Source organism: Rhinichthys klamathensis, unplaced genomic scaffold, assembly GCF_029890125.1.
Source record: "Rhinichthys klamathensis goyatoka isolate OS25496 unplaced genomic scaffold, OSU_Roscu_1.1 h1tg000103l_1, whole genome shotgun sequence".
Taxonomy (NCBI): domain Eukaryota; kingdom Metazoa; phylum Chordata; class Actinopteri; order Cypriniformes; family Leuciscidae; genus Rhinichthys; species Rhinichthys klamathensis.
Window position 1 is genome coordinate 3,269,884 of NW_026606642.1, and position 24,157 is coordinate 3,294,040.

General features: G+C 41.3%; 1 protein-coding gene across 1 annotated transcript; it reads left to right on the forward strand.

Moving 5' to 3' along the window:
- The first annotated feature begins 1,400 nt into the window (after window positions 1–1,400).
- LOC130087007 (uncharacterized protein K02A2.6-like) lies at window positions 1,401–11,822 on the forward strand. Its single transcript, XM_056253209.1, has 3 exons — window positions 1,401–5,303; window positions 9,910–10,018; window positions 11,720–11,822. The coding sequence occupies exons 1-3, from the start codon at window positions 1,451–1,453 to the stop codon at window positions 11,820–11,822; spliced, it is 4,065 nt and encodes a 1,354-aa protein (XP_056109184.1). The 5' UTR covers window positions 1,401–1,450.
- The last annotated feature ends 12,335 nt before the right edge of the window (window positions 11,823–24,157 follow it).

The window sequence follows — 24,157 nt, forward strand, 5'->3', positions numbered from 1 at the left end:
CTTGTTTTATTTCAGACCTTAATAAACACATGGCTCAAACTTACAAAACATTGAGTCAAACATGTTCTGTAGCTTTACAAAAGGAATATGCTAACGTTACAACTTCTGTAAAAATGAATAAAATATAGCCTACATATAAAAAAGTTTGCTTTCTGTTTTACAGAGTTAGCTATACAAAACAGACATCTGTTAAAATAAGTCCTTCCAATGCACAACGTCCAATATCTTACTGTAATGTAAATTTACATGTCTTGTAACATATTTGTGGCTTTTCTTTTTTTTTTAGAACACCCCACAAGTACATGACACACAGAACAGGTCTTCTCGAGAGGCTGTGCCTACAGGTAGGAATTCTACAAAGTGATCTTTCTCGGTTTACTCTGACATATCTACATATAATGTTTTGCTACTAATCTGCTATGCCTGCTTTTTCTTGTCTTACAGCAATTGCCAAGGAGATCCTCATCCAGCTCGATTCTATCAGAGCAGCAGTTGCTCATCCTGGTGCAGCTCCAAAAAATCTCCAGCAGTCAAGCAGTTCCAGACTTCACGCCAGACCCAACACATTTTGGGCTCCCACTTTCAACTATTGAGGAGCTACAATGTTTGGAGGAGACCAAGGGCGTAGGTTTAGGGGGGGACGCTAGTCCCAATCAATATTTTGAGATGACAAATTTGTCCCCACCAATATTTAGCAAGCTCCTTTGAACTGCTATTTTGATATTTGCGCTGCTATTTGGATCGATTCCAACGGCCAGGACGACGACAGTACAAGATACGCCGTAATTTGATTCCCAGCTAACAAAAAAACGTCCCCAGAACGTCCCCTGAACGTCCACTGCGAACGTCCCCTGAACGTCTTCGTGTAGGGTTCTTTAAACGTTCGCAGGACGTCGTGGGGGACGTTCGCGGGACGTCCCGAGGGACCTTCGCGGGACGTTTAGAAAACTTTCGGGGACCTTTACGGAACATTCACTAGAAGTCCTTTTAACATCTTAAGACCCTTTTATAGTGTAGCATTAGTCTGATAACACAAAATCGAACAACCAAGGAACAAACACACAACAAGGAATATCAGGAAACAAAAATACTTTTATTTTTGTTGTATGTTAAGGGTGGTATTGGGTTTGTCCAGTAGGGGGCGATGGTGCATTGTGTTTGTGGGCTGTTGCACTGTTAAAAGCAGAGAAGAACGCGCAGTGGGGGGTACTTGTGTGTGTATTGCTAGCTACAGAGATGAGTCCTAATAAAACGAGACCATCCTGAAGTTACCGTTGTCTCTGAGTTTTTCCTCGGTATCTACGATACAACATATGGCGACGAGGATGAAAGTCAGAACTTTGGAGCAGCTGTTTCCTGAGGGAATATAAAAAAAAGCAGGACACCAACGGGGTGAGCTGATGAAAGTTGATAGCTATCACCTGAAGTACTGACTGAACTGAATTGAACTATGGCTGGCATGTTGGGATCCGTGACACCATTTGATAATAAGTCACAATCATGGGAGGAGTATTGTGAAATATTGAATCATTTTTTCGTGGCAAATGATGTTGAAGAACCAGAGAAAAAACGAGCTATATTGTTGAGCTGTGTGGGAGCTCAGACGTACACACTAATGAGGAATTTACTGAGTCCTGAGAGACCGGGATCAAAAAGTTATGAGGATCTGGTGAGTTTGCTGAAAAATCACTTTAATCCGAAGCCTAGTGAAATAGTTCAAAGGTGGAAGTTTAATTCACGTAACAGACGATTTGACGAAAGCATAGTAGAATATGTGGCCGAATTGAGGAAGCTGGCACAAGATTGTAATTTTGGAGACACGCTTACAGTTATGCTGAGAGACAGATTAGTGTGTGGTGTTAATGATGACAGCATACAACGGAGATTACTGGCTGAGGATGGACTGACGTTTGAGACTGCTCTAAGGAAAGCTCAAGCTATTGAAGCTGCTAATAAGGATATGGCTGATTTGCATAAAGATACAGGAAATCGAATGGGTACCACTGTTTTCAAAATGGACACAGGAGAAAAAAGTAGAGCGAGTGTTACAGGAATGTGCTATCGATGTGGTGGAAGTAACCATGGACCAAAAGACTGTAGATTTGCCAACGAAAAGTGTTATAATTGTGGTAAAATTGGACATGTGAAAAGAGTATGTAGAATGAAACCACAAGAAACTGGTGTTAATAAAGACAGGAAATTTTGGAAATGGGGGAGAGGAAATCAATCAAAGAGGGCAAATTATCTTCAAGAAGAGGAGGAAGATCCATCTGAAGAAGTGTTCACCATGTATAGTTTAGAGACCCCACAGCCCCATGTACCCCCTATTACACAGACACTGATTGTAAATGAATGCCCTGTGAAGTTTGAGATTGACACTGGATGTAGTGTGACTGTCTTATCACAGATGGAGTATGGAAAAATGGAAGCTAAAAAGAACTGGGCTGAACTCAAAACAAGCTCTCTCAGTCTAAAAACATACACAGGACAGCCAGTGCACGTTCTAGGTACCACCAAGGTTAAAGTCAACCACAAAGGGCTTATCAAAGAACTCACAGCAGTAGTGGTGGCAGGAGCTGGGCCTAATTTATTAGGACGATCATGGCTTATAGACCTGGAACTCAGCTGGGAAAGAGTGAGTAAAATTACAGATACCTCAGAGTTGTTGCAAGACATCTTAAGGAAACATGAAACCGTTTTCAAAGACGAACTTGGAACATTAAAAGGAGCCACTGCTAAGATTCATGTACCAAGGGATGCAAAGCCTCATTTTTTTAAATCAAGGTCACTGCCTTTTGCTATGAGAGAGAAAGTTGAAGCCGAACTTGATCGCCTGATTAAAGACCATGTTATAGAGCCTGTGAAATTCTCAGAGTGGGCAGCACCTGTTGTGCCTGTTTTAAAACCAGATGGGTCAGTAAGGCTTTGTGGAGACTACAGAGTAACCATTAACAGAGAGTCATCACTGGAGCAGTATCCTATTCCTCGAATGGAGGACATGTTTGCAGTTTTAGCTGGAGGTAAAAAGTACAGCAAGTTAGATATGAGTCATGCATATCAACAGATTGTGTTAGATGAGACGTCCAGGCCGTATGTGACTGTGAATACCCACAAAGGATTGTTCACGTACACCAGATTACCTTTTGGCGTTAGTTCCAGTCCAGCAATCTTCCAGAGGACCATGGAAGGGGTCCTGAAAGATATTCCAAAGGTCACTGTATATCTGGACGACATCTTGCTGACAGGACGAGATGATCAGGAGCATTTGAGGACACTAGATCAAGTGTTGCAGCGTTTGGAGGAGTATGGTTTGAGGTTGAAAAGGGGAAAGTGTAAATTCTTGGAAAAGGAAGTCATTTTCCTGGGACACAAAGTGGATGCCACTGGTATTCATCCAGTTCCTGAAAAAGTCCGAGCAGTTCAAGATGCACCAAGACCGACGTCAGTAACAGAGCTGAAAGCATATTTGGGACTGTTGAATTTCTATAACAGGTTTCTGCCAAACCTCTCAACACTGCTTGCTCCATTGCACAGGCTTTTAAAGAAGGATGTCCCCTGGTGTTGGAAAGAGGAAGAAGAGGAAGTTTTTAAAAAATCCAAAGAGTTACTGCAGTCTAACCGTGTGTTAATCCACTATGATGAGAAAAAACAATTAGTGCTTTCTTGTGATGCCTCAGCGTACGGTGTGGGAGCCGTGTTGGCACACCGTATGGCAGATGGAACGGAGAGACCCATTGGGTTTGTATCACGAACACTTACAGTAGCAGAAAAAAACTACTCACAGCTGGAGAAGGAGGGTTTAGCTGTAGTGTTCGGGGTAAAGAAATTCCATAAATATCTGTATGGCCGTAAATTTGTGATCTGTACAGACCATAAACCTTTATTAAGTTTACTGAATGAACTGAAAGCTGTGCCGCAGATGGTCTCTCAAAGAATTATGAGATGGGCAGTGATGTTGGGGGCATATGAGTATGTCATTTCTTATAGAGCGGGCAAGGACAATGGAAATGCAGATGCCCTCAGTCGTCTTCCTGTTCTAGAGATTCCAGAGAAAGAATCGAAGGAGGATTATGTTTTGATGTTGGACAGCGTTGTAAGTCCTTTGACGACATCAGAGCAAATCAAGCACTGGACAACTCGAGATCCTGTCCTCTCTAGAGTGCGTGAGTATGTGCTTAAAGGTTGGCCTGATCACAGTAATACAAATGAATTTGCACCTTATAAACAGAGACAACAAGAGCTCAGTGTTCAAGACGGGTGTGTGCTGTGGGGAGCCCGCATCATCATTCCAGAGCAAGGACGTTCGGGGTTGCTGGAACAGCTACACCAGTCTCACCCAGGTATGTCAAGGATGAAAGGCCTGGCAAGGAGTTACCTGTGGTGGCCAAATTTAGATGTTGACATTGAGGCCCGAGTAAAAGATTGTACTGTGTGTCAAGAACACCGAAAAGCCCCTGTGGGTGCACCACTTCATCCGTGGGAGTGGCCACGACAGCCATGGAGAAGAGTTCATATGGACTATGCTGGTCCATTCCTGGGAAAGATGTTTTTAATCTTAGTTGATGCCCATTCTAAGTGGATTGAGGCATATCCCGTAAATTCAGCAACAACAGCGAATACTCTTGAGTGCCTCAGAAAGAGTTTCAGTACCCATGGCATTCCTGAAATGATGGTGTCGGATAACGCTCAGTGTTTTGTAAGTGAAGTGAGCAAAGAATTTATGTCTAGAAATGGCATAACGCATGTTACTTCTGCCCCGTATCATCCATCATCTAATGGTCTTGCTGAGCGGGCAGTCCACACTTTTAAGGACCTTATGAAAAAAAGTTCTGGGAACACTATGGAGACCAAGTTGCATAGAGCATTGTTTAGCTATCGTATTACACCCCAGTCTACAACGGGATTGTCACCTGCAGAAATGATGATGGGGAGGAAATTGCGATGCACCCTAGACAGAATGCACCCTGACTTCACCAGCAAAATTGAATTGAAACAACAAGTTCAAAAAGAGCAACATGACCAACATGCAAAATCTCGCTGTTTTGAAGTAGGAGATGCGGTGTACACTAGGAACTTTGGGTATGGACCAAAATGGGTGCAGGGAGTAATTCAGGAAATCACAGGACCTGTATCCTATAAAGTGGCAATAGGAAGTGCCCAAATAGTGCGACGTCATGTGGATCAATTATTCAGGCGACAACAAAAAGAGATCCTGACTAAAGACTTTCAAGCGGCCTTGGGGGAACCTTATGATTCTGATGTGGTGTCAATTGATGCTGATGTTAAAATGCCTGAATCACTCAGTACGTCAACAACACTTGAATCTTCAGATAACTGGGAGCCTGAGAGTTTGAAATCTGGATGTCAAAGAAATCAATTGTCAGATTCACCCAGTGCTCAAAGAATGCCTGAATTGACTCAAAGTGCATCCCTTGAGAGTGCATCCTCTGGATGTCTACGACGTTCAGTAAGAGAGAGGAAACCACCAGCATATTTTAAAGACTTTGTGACATAAGAAATAGTTCTTCATCAAGAAGAACCTATTGAATTATGAATGATATGAATTGTGTGATGTAAAAAAAAAAAAAAAAAAAAAAAATATCACTGTAAAAATGTCCTAGAATATGTGTTTTGGGGAAGGATTGCCTCCGAGTTAAGTGGAGGGGAAATGTTGTATGTTAAGGGTGGTATTGGGTTTGTCCAGTAGGGGGCGATGGTGCATTGTGTTTGTGGGCTGTTGCACTGTTAAAAGCAGAGAAGAACGCGCAGTGGGGGGTACTTGTGTGTGTATTGCTAGCTACAGAGATGAGTCCTAATAAAACGAGACCATCCTGAAGTTACCGTTGTCTCTGAGTTTTTCCTCGGTATCTACGATACAACAATTTTCATAAACAAAAAAAGTGCGTGTGTGTGTGTTGCGTGTCTAGTTGCCAAGTTTCCAGCTGAAACGAAGTTCACATGTGTCTTCAAATGCGCTGGCAGCTGTGTGTGTGTGTGTGTTTGTCGGTCAGCTGTGGGATTAATCCGATGGCAATTCTCCCCCTTTGGCCCTAAAACAACAAAATAAACATATTCAGTTATGATTTTATCCAAGTGGAATATAACGTTGTCTCATTTCAGCTACATTTAACGTTAGCTTCGTAGTGTTAGGCATAACGGTTATCAGCGGTACATTGCGGACAACTTCAGCAAACGTTTTAAAAGGTAACATTTTCATATAATTTAAAGACGGACAGTGGTTATGGTAACTAATTTATAATAACCTAAAAATTAAAAATACCTTTAGACAGACGACGGACAGAGAAAACACAATAAGGCTGCGTCTGAGGAGGACCGTTAACTGTCACTACGCTACGCAGCTGAGCGTTGCCATGGATACAAACCATAGACTGTGATACAAACCGCGTACATAAGGAATGACGTCACTCGCTTAGTTGCATTTGATCCTATGATTTGATCGTCACTTGCTTGTTTCTCCAATTTTTTTTGTGTTATTTGATCTGCATGTGCTATCAATAATTAGAACAATATTTTTCCTAAAATATATTATTTTTAATAAAACCAGTCACCTTCGCCTGACCAACAGTTTGACTAAATGTAAATGTTAAGGATACTTTTATTTGTCTTACCGTGTTACTTTCCACTTTCCAGCAATTTTTCATTCTTCACGTTTTCCTTGGCTGCATTCATCATTTGAAGTCGATGCATTCTTTTAGAGCTCCTGGGATTCAACCTCTTCGTGCATGTGGAATAGCCTTTATAAATAGCTCATATTCAATTGAATCAATTTTCATGTTTTTAATGTTTAAATTATAACGGGTGAAAACAGACTCGTGGTTTTATTACATCTTTAATTAGTGATATAATTTACATGAAAGTTATTATCTTAACATTAAAACACTAACATTTTTAGCATGAACTTAATTTTACAATTAATGCAAATATTTGCATTTATATTTTAGTTTAATTATTCGTTTGTCTGAGTTGCAAAGTGTCAGTTGATGATGGCAAACGCATGGGCGACTGGATTTTGCAAGTGTTGTCATGGAAATGCCAGGTGAGGGACGAAATAGGGACGTTCGCAAACTGGCCCGGACAAATGTCCTCAGAACGTCAGTCAGCGAACGTTATAAAATGGACCAAATGCGAACGTCATCGGAATGTCCGTCAGCGAACGTTACAAAATGGACCAAATGCGAACGTTATCGGAATGTCCTTCAGCGAACGTTACAAAGCGGACCAAATGCGAACGTCATCGGAATGTCCGTCAGCGAACGTTACAAATGGGACCAAGTGCGGACGTCCTCCGAACGTCCGATCGGGGACGTTACAAAGCGGACCTAATGCGGACCTAAGGGGACGTTTGAAACGTCCGGGGGACGTCCCTTGTTTGCTGGGCGGCTGGGTATCTGACAGGCAGGCTACACGCGCGGGCCGGGACTACTTTTTGTGCTTGCACTCACTGGCAGCGAGCGGGTGGTGTGTGCGTGTTTGTGTGTGTGTGCGCGCGTGACGACGCCGACGGTAAAGCCTAGTTCACACTACATGATTTTAAGCCCGATTTAAGCCCGATTTGCAAATCGTTGAGCTCGCCGACAGGTCAGGGTGTTATCGCGTGCAAATCGCGGGGGATTAGCGGGCGATGAACGCTCGCCAAACTGTTAGTATGAAAGAGCCAACAACGCTTCAAAGACGCTCGCAGACGCGTCGCCGAGCCCAGAAAAATATCTAGCATGCTAGATATCCAGAGCTGTCGCGCGACTCAAGCTCACGTGATGTCATGAGCTACAGCCAATCAGAGCAAGGCATGTTCGCGTGTTGTGTTCTTCTTCGTCTTCTTCGCTGGGTATTGGCGCGCGTGCTGTTTCGCGTCATTTCCGGTTCGTTTTATCGCGTGATTTTTCGTGACAAAACGTGGTTTGTAGACAAGATAGAATCGTTGGGTGACAGAGTTGTTGTCAACTCGTTTAGTGCGTTACCTCCTGTTGCGGATCAATCACGTTGTGTCGTGTGGTGTGAACTAGCTCAACAACTTGAACACTCCTGATTTCACAGAGAGCAAGTCATGTAGTGTGAACCGCACAGTTCAGCCCGACGTTTTAAAATCATGTAGTGTGAACCAGGCTTACGTTACCAGGGCTGTCTGTCTCTCTGCATGCCATATACAAAGGCCAGGGTAAAACATTTTAATATTCCGTTTTTTGCCCCTTTTTGTACTTTGTATATCAGCTATGTCACCCAAGAAGAAGAAAGGGGACATACGAAGCTTTTTCATAAAGCAGAGTGTAAGTAGGCAAAAATAACTAGCCACACAAATAACTAGCAGTAGTAGTGACTGGCCAGGCTTTCAAATGCAGATTCTACTGTGGAAAATAGTTTTAACTGGTGATCCTGGTTACCCAGGATATTGTTACAGTTAAACCTAGCTTCTGCAATCTTTCAAGGTTAGGAGCATTAATTAGGGGTGTGCAGCACGGACTCATAGAAGTCGCGCTATCATGATAGACGTTAGCAAGTCACTGAATGTTAATTAGCCTACCTTAACTTAGAATCTTGCAGTCATAAACAATGGATCATCTCAGACATTTTTCGTTTCTACATTCTGTTTATGTAATGTATTTGTGAGTGTAGCCTACTTGCTAGACACATGTCTGGAAAAACATGTTGGCAATGTTAAAAAGGCAAAAGTAAACACTGTTGGTTATTCAAATAATGAATCATTATTTGTTTGATAATATCCAAATAACAATATCTGGTAGGAGGGTTAAACTTGTTTTTTTTTAAAGGATAGAATATATCAATAGAATTTGATATAGAATAGAAGATACATAATAATTTATGTTAAATAAAATGTTTGGTTGTTCAGCATTACAGTCTCAGGTTTTTATTTTTTGAGAGTGCATTTTTGAGATTATACAGTTATACTAGCTCTTTATTGACAGTATACAGGATGGTGTATCGGGGGTCAGGATACAATATAATGAGATGAGATGAGATGAGATGGGGGGGGGGATGGGATGTCCCCACCAAAGCTGAGACCAAACCTACGCCCATGGAGGAGACATTAAAGAATCCAGAGGAGAGGAAAAATCTGGTGAGTTAATTTATACATTAATCAGATCATTCCTAAAAGTCAGTCCCCACTCTCACTCATGCTATATTCCTTAAATAACTAACAGGGTTCCCGCGGGGCCTTAAAAAGCCTTAAAAGCATTGAATTTATTAATTTGGAAATAATACCTTAAAAAGACTTTAAAAGGTCTTGAATTTTGATGTTTGTTTCTTAAAAATTGTGCTGTATGTAACATCTCCGTATTGTATTTTTCCTCAAAAGTTTCATTTGTCAACCATCATCGTTCTCAGCCACTCCCTCTGTTCGCTGATTGGTCCTACAAAAAAAATGATTTCTGGAAACCTAAGAATACAGCAGTCCCAGACGTAGTACTGAAGGAAAATGAAATTGAGCGGAAGTGCGTAGGAGGGCGCAGCCAGGCTAATTTCCCATGCCTGACAGGGCTGGTCAATGGATTGATCTCTATGAAGTGAAACATCAGATACCATATATATGTAATTTGAGTAAAAAAATAAAAATAAGATATTGTTTGATAAGTGCTGATTGAAGTCCGTGAAATCCAAAAAAGTAGTGCTTTAAGTCCTTGAAAGTCCTGGAATTTCATAATGACAGAGTCTGTACGAACCCGTCAAATATAAATCACCTTATAATGGGAAGGTTAATTTGTCATTGATCAGATCAGGTCACATCAGGTGCTCCTAAATGTTTGACTAAACTTTTTAAATTAAAAAGAAATGTAAGTGTAGAGGAGAGCCTTGCATCCAAATTAAGTTTTGGTGGTTGCAGAGTAACATCACATGGTCATGCTGCCCTCTTCTATCTTGTGTTTTTCTCAGATGCAGTCCGCCGTAATGCCCTGACCAAAGACTCTACAGAAAAGGAAAAAGAGCTCCTCATCACCAGGTGGCTGCAGCCTCTGATAGGGATGGTGGCCGAAGCCAGAGGGCGAACAGTCAGACAACATAGACCTCAAAAACGCAGTGGGATTAAATGTTTTAAAGTTACAAATTTGATATTGGAAATTAGTATTTTGAACTCCTTGATTTTACATTAATGCTGTGATATTTCAATATCTGTTATTAATGTGTGTGTGTGCCCTTGTTTATATTACATTGTGGGGACCAGCCAGCGGTCCCCATGAGGAAAACAGCTTTTAAATCATACTAAGTAATGTTTTTTGAAAATGTAAAAATGCAGAATGTCTCCTGTGATGGGTTGGTTTAGGGGTAGGGTTAGTGTAAGGGGACAGAATATACATTTTGTACAGTATAAAAATCATTATGCCTATGGAGAGTCCCCACAAAGATAGCGAACCAGACGTGTGTGTGTGTGATGAGCCGACTTTGTTAATTTAAGTAGTGTCCTTCATTCATCAGAGGGGAGAGAAGTGTGGTCCAATAAAAAAATGCATTAAACATGAAACTTGTCTTCCTTCTGCTGTTTTATTTAAGTTTATCTTGCATAACTAACGCGGCTGCTCAGCTGTTTTAGTATTAACCTGACATGAATGAAAAATCAATAGTTTAAATAAGCCCAAACAAGGAACGGGATTGGAGGGGAGCATTACGTCCTCTCACTCGGGGTTCCGCAATCGGGCCGCATTAAAACCGAGCGCTCGGCCGAGTGTTTAAGCCTTAATCGGACCGCGTTAAAACCGAGTGCTCGCAGAGCAATCAGACCTAGATTCATGCCGAGGATCGGCTGAGTGTTTTAGCCTTAATCGGGCCGCTTCCGGCCCGCACAATTTTTGCTAGCTGGGAAGTAGCGTATAGCGTACAGGGATCTATTTCACAATTTTTTAACCTAAAGAGATCATTTCTAAACATGAAGATATAGGCTGGCAATATATGAATGGCAATCTCTCCACACATCAACTAATCCTAATTCGTCCTAAGGTGTACCATTCTTTTTCCAATATTTCTCGCATCATCTTTCCCATTCGAAGAATCCAATTTAGCATGTGAGGTTAAGGTCACCACCACATAATAAAATTCCTAGGGATGGCTGACGCGAAACAGCCGTTCCGAAGCTTTGCGAGATCCCGAAGCGCAGATGTTTCGAAACACTGATTCGAAGCGTGATTCAAAACACCCATGTCACGTGACTATGGCCAAACGAAGCCTCGAAGTGTTTCACTAAGTGTTTCATCAGGTGTGATCCGCCGAATCAGCGTTTGATTGACACGGTCGGAAACAGACCACACAATCGCACATCTGTATAAAAGTGAAATCAACGCATATTGACCTCGTGGGTTTTTGTGAGAGGAGTTTGATTTTGAGATAGTGGATTTTTCGTGATATAGTGACATTTATAGTGCCATTTGTTTAGTTATATTTAGGCTTACATTAAAATTTACACAACACATTGACTGATAGGCTAGAGACACAGAGTATACATATAGTGACACATTAATAGATACATAGATATAAATATATACAGCTAGATTAATAGATAGATAGATAGATAGATAGATAGATATAGATAGATTAAAGATAGGCTACATATATAAATACATAGATAGATTATAGATACATAGATTATAGATTATAGTCCGTTATGTTATGTAGTCTGATTCATGTAATATATACTTCATATATGGCGTCAGTTTAGCATTTGTTACTAATTGCTGTTTTCATTTTTATTCAGAGCCAGAAATGTCAACATCAGACCCATCACCATCAACATCATCACCATCACCATCACCATCAACACCAGTAGAAACACAGGACCGTTTATGGGAACGTTTTGATATTCATATCCATCAAACCCAGATGATACACAATGCTACAGCTGATGCCACAGTGGAAGTGAAAAAATACATCAACGATGCATATTTGCCCAGAACTCATGATCCACTAACTTACTGGAAAGAGAGAGCAGTAATCTTTCCTCATTTGTATGTCCTAGCTAAAAAATATCTTTGCATGCCAGCAACAAGTGTCCCTTGTAAGAGGATTTTTTCAAAGGCTGGAGAAATTATCTGTAATAAAAAAGAAGTAGGCTAAGTCCTTCCACAGCAGAGAAATTAATATTTTTTAATAAAAATATGTAAAAAAGTGAGACATTGTGGCTTGATTTATTTTATTAATATTCATTTTGCAGGACCAAAAGAACATTATGCACAGTGAGGAGCCTATAGGTTACAAGATTCACATATTAGAAAAGTACAATAATAAAAAAAAAAACAAATTTTCATGGCTCGTCAAGGTTGTTTCAGATCAACACCTGCAAGTGACCACTAGGTGTCACCGTTGAGACGGGTGTCGGATTGATTCAAAGCCTCGAAACAATATGGACCATTTGGTTCAACTGTTTCATTGGTTCACTAAAGCCTCGATCTGCCCACCACTAAAAATTCCCTGACTCCTTGTTGTTGTTAATTCTAGAATCTGTTTATAAAAGGACCAATTGCTTCCTGGGGGAATATACACATTTAAGAGACTCAGAGTAATACCATCAATCTTACCACACAGCAAAATCCCCAGTGTTAAATTAACACTGAGAGTGTGAATTATATAAACTCTGAGCAGAGTGTTAAATGAACACTGAAGCAGTGTTAAAGTTAATAAGATAATTAAGTGAATAATTGAGTGATGATTGAGCATTATTGAAGACACCTGAAACCTGTTAACAAGCAGAATCTTTGAAGGAGAAAACCAGAATTTTCAAGTCACCATTATTGTGATCAGTGTTTGGTTTAGTTGGGCTCTTGACCCTTAAATCATTAACTTTACATTTTGTTTGGCTGCTGTATGTGAGTTATAACAGCCAGATGAACAAATAGAAAAGGTGATCTGATGGTGTTGGTTGTGTTTTAACATAATCATTAATTAACCTGAATCGCGGAACTCATCAAGAGCATAAATTCTGAGTTAAATTTACCTTATGGATTTTAGCAGCACGGTCATTTTAGAACATACCATTTTTAGCCTTTTCAATGAAATCCAAACGATCAAATAAAAATAAAAAAATCCCAAAAATATTTTATGTAGGCACACACAGACATCAAGAATTGACGTATAAATCTCAGCAATGGTGACAAACAGATCACCTCTGAACATAAGCTCATTATTTATTCATGCAGCAATGCATGATGGGAGCCATGAATGAGTTTTGATTGGTGGCACCAAGAATGCACTGCAACATGCTTTATAATTGTCACCATTGTTGAGATTCACAGGCTAATTATTGATGTCTGTGTGTCTTTATTTATTTATTTATTATTTATATAAGAGAAACTTTTTAAGAAATTATTTTGATTACTTTGTAAACGTTAAAAATATTATGCTGTACAAGGTCACTGCTGCTATAATTAATAAAGTAAACCTAACTCAGAAATTAGGCTCTAAATGAGTTCAGTGATTCAGGTCAAATGATTGTGAAATAATGATTATGTTAAAACACAATCATCACCATCAGATCATCTTTTCTATTTGATCATCTGGCTGTTATAACTCATGTACTGCAGCCAAACAAAATCTAAAGTTAATGAATTAAGGGTCAAGAGCCCAACTAAACCAAACACTGATCACAATAGTGGTGACTTAAAAATTCCGGTTTTCTCCTTCAGAGATTCTGCTTGTTAACAGGTGTCAGGTGTCTTCAATAATGCTCAATCATCACTCAATTATTCACTTAATTATCTCATTAACTTTAAGACTGCTTCAGTGTTCATTTAACACTCTGCTCAGAGTTTATATAATTCACACTTTTCAGTGTTAATTTAACACTGGGGATTTTGCTGTGCAGTTACCATTATATATCTACCCTCCTTATCTTTATATTCTGATATTTGTTCATAATTTAGAGCGCCACACACCAAGATCGCCACACCTCTTCACATCCCCGAACTGTGAGAAGAATAAAAGACATGTTTAAAACCAAGCTTGTTCAATTTTTCATGTTCGCTATCAGACAGATGTGTTTCCTGCATAAAAATAATCTGAGCTTTATCTCTTTTAAATTTAGATAGGGCTTTCCACCTTTTTACCGGATTATGTAAGCCATTAATATTGATTGATACCATTTTCACTGATCTGCTACTCATCTAAATTATAGAACGTGTACACACATTTTAATAGGCTCCCCGCACACCATTGTAAACACTAAACATGGAACACGTGAACAAATAACATAAAAAATAGACAAAAATCAAACTGAGGTAGTTCTAACTTCCAAGGCAGGGGTCCCTGGGGTGGACCTTGCTTCGCCTTTAAAGGCAACTTCTTCATCAGTCTGTGGAGGAGGCCCTTAATGGCTAAGGCTTCGCTGAGAAGAACATCCTCCAAAAACCTTTCTTATCCGCTTATTACACACCATTAAACTGAGTAACAGTTTTTTTGTTTGTTTTTTAAACAACAAAGTGGGTAAACCTCAATTTCCCGAAGGCGTAGGTGAGGTCCTCTTGAAGTTTTTCTTTGTAACCTGGGTCCCGCCTCTTGTTCGCTGCGCTGCTCCCCGCTCCTCTGCCAACTCTGCTGCAGGTCAGCTGCTTCAGTTGCTCCAATGCTGTTTCTGACGATCCGATGACCTTCACCGCGTAGCCTCTACTGGACATATCTGCAGTAGCTTCCACAACTGTGTTGTAAATTTTAGTTTCTTCAGTGTATTTCACCTTCAGCCTAGCTGGAAAGAGAGTCTGAAAGGGGATCTGCTGCTCTTTCAGAATCTTGCGCACCTCTGCGTATTCTCTTCGCTTCTTTAGGATGAGAGGAGGATAATCATGGTCTAAACTTACTTGTTTGCCATTCCAGGTAAAACCTTTTTTCTGCCATGCCTTACGGAGCAAAAGTTATTTGGTCTTAAAGCTGAGGAATTTCACAATAATAGAGCGTGGGGGTGCATCGTCTGGCGGTGGTGGGCATAGAGAGCGATGCACCCGTTCTATGTATATGTCAAGCTCATCTTAGGACAGCTCCAAACCGTCACGGAGCAGCTTCTCCACAAAATGACTCATTGTTGCGGATGTTTTCCGCATCTACGGTAAACATGACATCAAACTGACATCATGACAGACTATAGTAAAGATATGAATTAACCCTTCAATCTGAATAATTGGAAAGAACTGTTAATGGTAGTGTGGGACAAAAGCATTTGCCTAATGCAACCCCATTCACCAAGCTTCATGTCGATTATAGCAACCACCCACAGGGGGGCACACTATCCTACTGTGTGCATAATATACAGCACTGCACCCAGCCTGATATGAAACGCGTAACCGAGAGAGCAGTTCCGGAAAAAAAAACTGTGCCTTTCGGAAACGGTTGCTAAAACCAACACAAGCCTGACAAAGGAAGTGTTGTAGTGACTTTGACATACATAATTCACCTTTGTTCTTGGCATTGTTCCTCACTGTTGTTCAGGGATCGTGGTCCCTTTAAATGTTCTGTATGCGTGATGACATGAGACGCTAGTCAGCGCGATTTTGGAGTTGAGTGTTTTGTTTTCGACAATAATAAACGACACATGCATACGTGTGCTCAATGTGAGAAGTTGTCTCTTGCGATTTACTACAATTTCCACACTGGTGACCCCGACATTTCACTGCTTTTGTGGACCACAAGCCATTGACTTTTGCCATGGCCAAGGTGGCTGAACCGTGGTCCGCCCGCCAGCAAAGTCATCTGTCCTACATTTCTGAGTTCACCACGGACTTGCAGCACGTCGCCGGAAAGACCAACCGAGTGGCGGACTGCCTATCAAGGGCTGTGGCTGGGGCAGTCCACCTGGGTTTGGATTACGACCGCATGGCAGCGACTCAGGCCACAGACCCAGATGTGCAACTCCTGAGGACCTCGGCTACAGGGTTGCAGCTCGAGGATGTGGTTTTTGGCGATGCCGGCACCAAGCTCCTGTGTGACATCTCCACAGGTAGTCCTCGGCCGATCGTTCCCTCGGGATGGAGGCGACAAGTTTTTGATGCCGTCCATGGTCTCTCCCACCCGGGTACGAAAGTATCACAGAGACTGGTGGCAGGGAAGTTTGTTTGGCACGGCCTCAAGAAGGACGTTAGGGATTGGTCTAACACCTGTGTTGAATGCCAACGGGCCAAAGTCCATCGCCACACTAAAGCCCCGTTAGGGTCTTTCTCGGTTCCGGAAAGACGTTTTGACCATGTAAACGTGGACCTGGTTGGTCCTCTGCCCTCCTCTCACGGTTTCACATATTTGTTCACCATGGTTGACAGGACCACCCGCTGGCCCGAGGCTGTGCCTTTGACGTCAGTGACGTCTTCCGAAATGACACGGGCATTTATTGGCACCTGGGTTGCACGTTTCGGCACTTCTTCGGACATTTCCTCTGACCGAGGCGCACAGTTTACTTCTGAGCTGTGGGCCGCTGTCGCACAGAGCCTCGGAGTGAAACTCCACCGTACGACCGCATAATCACCCGCAAGCTAACGGACTCTGTGAACGTTTTCATAGGTCAATGAAGGCTGCCCTGCGCGCTGGCCTCAAAGACAGCAACTGGGTCGACAAGCTCCCGTGGGTGATGCTGGGCATCAGGACCGCGCCAAAGGAGGATCTTCAGTCCTCATCCGCGGAGTTGGTTTATGGACAGCCACTGCGTGTACCAGGGGATTTTGTCCCTAGCACTACGGTTCCCTGGTCTGCTACTTTTCAGCGGTCCACTCTACTGGACAATGCGAGGCTTTTCTCATCTGTCCCTACTTCCCATCACGGCCTTCCTCAGTCACACATACCCGCTGGACTTCAGACGGCTGACTACGTTTTCATTCGCCACGATGCCCACAGGGGACCTCTACGTCCGCCCTACGAGGGCCCATTTCGGGTTCTGGAGAAGGGGGACAAACATTTTGTGGTGGAAAGGGGCAGGAAACCGGAGCGACTCTCCATTGACCGCCTCAAACCGGCTCACTTGGACGTGGCCAGGCCCATAGACCTGGCCCAGGTCCCACGGTGCGAACGGCCTCCTGCTCTGCCCCCAACTCTTGCTCCCCTCCCTCCCAAGCCTCCCACACTCCATGTCCCACACCCGTGCCAGGGCGGGTTGCCGGCTGCAGTGCGGTCTCCTCTACCTTCCGTGCTGCGCAGCCGTTGTGGCAGGTTGATACGCCCACCTCCCCGTTGACTGTTTGATTCTCCTGATATGGTGAATTCTGGGGGGACGTGTGTAGTGACTTTGACATACATAATTCACCTTTGTTCTTGGCATTGTTCCTCACTGTTGTTCAGGGATCGTGGTCCCTTTAAATGTTCTGTATGCGTGATGACGTGAGACGCTAGTCAGCACGATTTTGGAGTTGAGTGTTTTGTTTTCGACAATAATAAACGACACACGCATTCGTGTGTTCAATGTGAGAAGTTGTCTCTTGCGATTTACTACAATTTCCACAGTGTAATGATTTCAGCACCTCCCAGCCGAAATGCTGGAATGGAACTAATGATAAATATAATTTCATGCATCATTTACCAACCCCAATCTTTTGGTTGACATTTAATAAGTTTCTTCTAATGCCTCTGAGTGTTCGCCTCCCTGAGGTCTTGCTTCCTCTTTGCAGCGTGCCACTTCTGCTCATAGGATTGGAGGTACGAGCAGCCACACTGGCTTTCTGACTCTGTCTTGTTTCAGGGGACAGGTCAAAAGGTTTAGAAGAGGAAGTGGAGGGTTCAGGAGGTGACTTGTACCTTTGCTAAATGTACTTCCTGAAAGCAAATGACTGCATTCTTGCCTCCCTGAATCTCCCTACCACTGCCTCAACAGAGTTGCCAAATAGTCCAGAGGGCGAGATCAGGGCATGAGTAGAAAAATGTTCTCCTTCTCTTTAATTCCTGACAGAATAAGACAAAGGTACCTTTCCATGACTACCGACTGCCCGGAGAGCCAAAACTGTGGTCTGGTGCAGTTCAGCCACCGCCTGTGGTGACAATCCCTGCCCTTTTCTAAGTCCCTAAGCACGTCGGTTTGGCCTGACTGTAAAACTGCCATAGTGTGACCCTGAGCCTGACCCGCTGGCCCATATTCCTTACCCACGAGCCACAAGGTGGTCTGACATGGTCTGACATATGACATATACTATAGCATCACATCAGGAAGTGTCTCCCCAAGGAAAAATTCGATTAATTCATTGCTATAGAAGAGGAAGAATTTTCTAAACTCGTTAAATCATCTAAATCGACAACATGTACAGTATGTTAGACCCTATACCGACTAAGCTATTGAAAGAGATGCTTTCAGAGGTCATGGATCCTCTTCTCAATATCATTAATTCATCTTTGTCACTAGGATACGTACCAAAAACTTTTAAGCTGGCTATGATTAAACCACTTGCAACTTGATCGTGCAGAATTAGTCAATTACAGGCCGATCTCAAATCTACCTTTTCTGTCAAAGATACTAGAAAAGGCAGTATCCTCACAACTATGTTTCTTTTTAGAAAGAAATGATATCTGCAAGGATTTTCAGTCAGGATTTAGGATTTACCAAAGTACTGAGACAGCTCTCATCAGAGTCACAAATGATTTGCTCTTATCATCCGGTCGTGGTTGTATCTCACTATTGGTGTTACTCGATCTTAGTGCTGTATTTGATACTATTGACCACAACATTCTTTTAAACAGACTCAAAAATTATGTTGGCTTTAGTGGAATTGCATTAGCATGGTTTACATCATACTTATCTGACCGTAATCAGTTTGTAGCAGTAAATAAAGAGATGTCTTATCAATCACAAGTTCAGTATGGTGTACCACAAGGCTCAGTACTAGGACCGTTGCTGTTCACTCTGTACATGCTACCCTTAGGAGATATCATTAGGAAGCATTAGTTTTCACTGTTATGCTGATGATACTCAGCTCTATATTTCTTCACGCCCTGACGAAACTTACCAATTCACAAAATTAACGTAATGCATAGCTGATATAAAAAATTGGAAGATTAGTAATTTCCTACTACTAAATTCAGAAAAAAACAGAGATTCTAATTATTGGACAAAAAACGTCCTCACGTAAGAATACTGTCTAACACATGATGGCTGCTCTGTCAAGTCTTCGTCTTCGGTTAGGAACCTGGGTGTGCTCTTTGATAGCAATCTTTCATTTGAAAGTCACGTGAATAGTATCTGTAAAACCGCATTTTTCCATCTCAAAAATATATCCAAATTACGTTATGCGATCTCAAAATTCCGGCCAGTTGATAATACCTAGAATATCAAAATCGACTACTGGCGGCAGATCCTTTTCCTATTTAGCACCAAATTTTTGAAACAGTCTTCCTAACATTATCCGGGAAGCAGACACACTCTGTCAGTTCAAATCTAGACTAAAAACACATCTCTTTGACCTTGCATACACATAACACACTATAGACTTCTATAATTCAATGTTAGGCTGCATAGATTAGGTCAGCCGGCACCGGGAACACTTTCCATAAATCCTGATGTACTCGTTACATCATAAGAAGAATGGCATCTACGCTAATATTAGTCTCTCTGTTTATCCCGAGGTGTACCGCAGTCGCCGGATCCAGGCTGTATCCAGATCTGATGAAGGACCTGCGTCTGGTACAGATAATCGTTGTCGTAGCTACGCCGAAGCAATAAAATTCTGTATTATAAATTTTAAGGCCAGACAAGTAGTTTGTTGAGGGTTAGCTTTTTTAGGGAAGGACTACATGCCTGTGCTCATATATTCAAATGCACATACCTATAGAATGAACTCTTAATAACGCATGTGCTAACAAAATATCTAAATTATTAATACCCACAGACAAATAAATAGCACTTCCCTTTTAGAAATAGACTACTAGTGAAACTGGCACAGACTGGAGAACATCGACTGGTGTTAAAGATGGATGTGCGTAGATGCACTTGTGTGTATAAGCTAGTCCTCAAACTCGATCAGAACATATATAAGACGGAACAAAGAGTGAGTTCCACGGCAGATTCTTTCCCAAGCATTGATTTATTCAAGTGAATCTACTGATCTTTTAGTTTGATCTAGATGTTTGTTACAAGTGGGTAACAAACATTGTTTCTGCAATTAAATAAAGAATAGCAATGAATAATACATTCAATGAAAATAATAAAGCAACACAAAATTAGAAACACTAAGTGACATCACAACGTGTAGAATGAAATATACACTTACAGCCAGTAGATGCGCTCTCGCTCTATAGAACTTTAAATACAAATATATGGAGAGCAGGGTATGAATAAGGATGCAGGTTGTATGGTGTGCATTAAAGTTAGACATCCATGAGACACATGTAGGTTTGTGAGTGAATGATTTTATAGAATTTTTAAATAAATCATAACTAACATTTATCTTTCTTGCAGGATTAGCATTTGCTTTTGAATACTAAGTCCCAGACACTTGGGCCAGAGTTAGTGTGTCTGAATATATTACAAAAATGGAAACGGAACTAGACAGCTGTCTAGTTTTGATATATCTAACCTCATGATCTTAACAACAAGGAATCCAAACTTGCTTTTACATAGTAACAGATAATTATACATGTAAATAAACAATTATATTGGAGTAAAATTATTAAATGAAACGTGCTGTGGTATCGGAGTGCTTAAAGTGAGCTTTAAGTAATAAATTAAAAGTAGAGTTACCCCCCTGTGTTATTGATAAACATTACAATAATTAAATGCCAATATACCACAGATTCAAATATAAAGCCATTAAAAATAAATGAAGATTACTATATTGAAATAGTTCAGAATGAGAAATGACATCAACATTTACTGTCCCAATGTGTGAATATGTGCTTGATCTTGATCAGCTCTTCTGGATCTGATGTCATAAAGTAGAACAATGACAGTAGCCACGCCCACCAGAGCAGCGAGGACCAATCGGATCACAGCTTCAGTAGGACCACAACAGTGGACAGAGTCTGAGGAATAAAAACATCAAACTGAGATCAGCTCAGTCATTAAACGTTAATATCAGCGCTGACTTCAAGTAATATCAGTGCTGCTGTACCTGCACATGTGTGGCAGAGTGTGTTGATGTCCAGATGTGTGGTCTGGTTGCTGATGGGATTGTTCAGCACACAGCTGTAGGTGTTTTTATCCTGATATTCCACCTCCAGAGGTAGAGAGAGACTGATGCTGAGATCACACACACTGATGCTGGACAATACACTCATTCCTGCGTACCAGGAGAGAGTCACATCACTCACATTTAAGACTGAACACACCAGTGAACAATTTGATGATGAAGAAGAAAATGAAGAGCAATTTGAAGAGTCTCTGCTTATGACAGGAACAGGCAGACGAGCTGGAAAACATCATAAAATAAAGAGAAATATGAACATATTTAAACATTTGGTCTTGAAGAAGTTCATTTAATAAGAATAATTGAAGGACAGAACAAATGATGTCACCATAGATTGAAATAATGAATGTTTTTGATGTCAGTTTCGCTCCATTTAACTCTAGTTGATAAACTCCAGTATGTTCAGTTCTGATGTTCATGATGGTCAGAGATCCAGTTTGATCGTCCAGCTTCAGTCTGTCTCTGAATCTCCCATCAGGAACATCATCAAACGTGGAGAAGATTTGGTTCTCTTTGCTGATTTTAGCCATCAGGCAGTTTTCAGCTCCATATTTCCACAGTATGTCGTCGTCTTCTTGTATTTTGGTAACATCTGTGTTTAGAGTGACAGAATCTCCCTCCATCACTGACACTGACTGTATTTCATTTGTTTCGGGAGCAAACACACCTGGCAAACACACCAAACTAAATGAAAAGTCTGAACAGGTAGATGTGAGTGAATCAATAATTTGATCTTTAATGTGTTTCAAAACATTTTGCTGTAGAACAAAATAAAAATAATATGTTAAATTAATTACATCTTGAAAGTACAAGTTTAATTATATAGCTATATTAAATATATGATTGAATTCTCATTAAATTTAGTTGTTTATGATTACAGCAGAATACTTCAAAGTATTTGAATGTTTTTTTTAATTGCTCGAGGAGAAATTGCATAATCATTGAAATCAAGAATAATCTACTTTGAACCGCCGCAGGAATTTATTACTCTGAAATGTAAATAAACAACACTTACCGATCAGACGGCAGGCGCACAAACAGAACCAAACAAACATGTGAAACATTTGCAGTCGTTCAGTGAAACCTGATCTAATAAGACTATCAATGAAAGCACAACAGATCTTAACAAACACAAGCTTGTGAATCCTCCCCTGACAGAGTCTGACCCTCCTAATGCACACGCACACACATATATCCACATGGCATATATACATAAAATGTCATATAAAAACTACAGTTCATTGTAAAATAGAAAGTGATTTAAAATGGTTGTGTATATTAATTCAGTTCTCAATTATAGGGTATGGGGAAAAGTAGAAAAATGTATTTAAGGTAAGTTAAAGTTAAAACCATATCTGATTTCACAGTACCAGTTTTACAGAAGTTAATCTTATGAGGCAAACTGAAACCTGCTTTTTCTTCTTTTTTTTTTTGGAAAGACATCTTATATGTCAGAGTGGCTAAACAGTGAATGTGTGTTTGTGTTAGTTTGTATTTGAAAAGTGTCTTCTCTACAGAAACATGATGAGAAACTATTTCACATCGAGGCACAAAAGCAATAGAAAAAATGATCTTATTTAACACTGCCATTCAAGATTAGTCTGTAATTTTTTACATTATATTGTATATATATATATATAAATTTGTGCTCTCGACGTCATCTTATTCAACTTTCATGGGTGCAAGGGCACGTGGCTATACAACTATGCCCCAGTTGGAAGAGACTCTCGGGAGCCCCGCCACCTTTGGTATTTTGGGAGACAGCGGTTTTCAGTGAAATGTTGAATGTCTGTTGCTATCTCCAAGGACACAGAACATTTAACATCCCCAGGGCAAGTGCATTCGCTGTCATGAGAGCTACAAACTCTTCTGGGAAAAGAGGTCATAGAGCATGTTCCCCTTCTCAGAGAGAGAGTCAGGCTTTTACAGTCAGTACTTTCTGGATCCCAAAAAAATATGGGGGGTTGCGCCCAATTTTAGATCTCAGTGGTCTGAACCGTTCTCTCAGAGTGGACAAGTTCAAGATACTAACAATCAAGATGATTGTGTCTCAGATACAACACAAAGATTGGTTTGCCACAACAAAGGATGTTCCCGAGGATCACTTTCAGGGGTGAAGCTTAACAATATTGTGTTCTTTTATTCGGCCTAGCACTGGCTCCGTTGCAACCCCAGTGGTGTACTGTACGCCGTGCAGACCCATCACTGCCATGTTCTTTCAGTGCTGGAGTTTCTGCAGGAAAATAGATCAGCATGTCCCACTACTCTCAGGGTATTTGTGGCCCCAATATCGGCTTGCCACACCCTGATTGATGGAGCTCCAGTCGTGAAACACCCTCTGATTGCCCACCTCATTCGTGGAGTGAGACGGCTGAGGCCTCCCGTTAGAGCAAAGATCTCTTCGTGGGACTTGGTCATAGTTCTTGAGGGGGTTGTTGAGACTCCTTTTTGAACCTCTAGAATCAGTGCCTGACAAGCTTCTGACTCAAAAGACGGTTTCTCTCATAGCCATTACTTCACTAAAGAGAATTGGGGATTTGGAGGTTCTGTCAATTTCACCATCCTGCTTAGACTCTGCCCCTGTCAAAGCTATTTTGCACTCTTACCCTGACAAACATTCTTGATCGTGCGTCCGGTCGTTCTCAAAGCTTTCTGTCCTCTGCTGTTCACTACATCAGGGCAGGATAAACTTCACCTACTGTGCCCAGTTCGTACTCCTCAGAGTTACATCCACTTCACTAGCCAGTGGAGTCATTTTTTATGGCCGCCACCAAACAAACAATGTCATACTGAGTGAGGGATGCTATTGCTCTAGTCTATGAGGTGTGTGGTCAAGCTTTGCCTTTAGGAGTTAGGGCTCATTCTACCAGGGGGGTTGAATCCTCCAGGGATTTAGCAAGATGCACCCTCCTTGCAACAAGTACAGTATGTGATGCGGTAGGCTGGTCCTCTCCACACACATTTATCAGATTTTATAATTTGGATGTTCATGTTACTCTGGGCTCACATGTCCTTGAGTCGACATCCCAAGCTCATAACTGAGTCCTTTTCTTGTGTTTGAG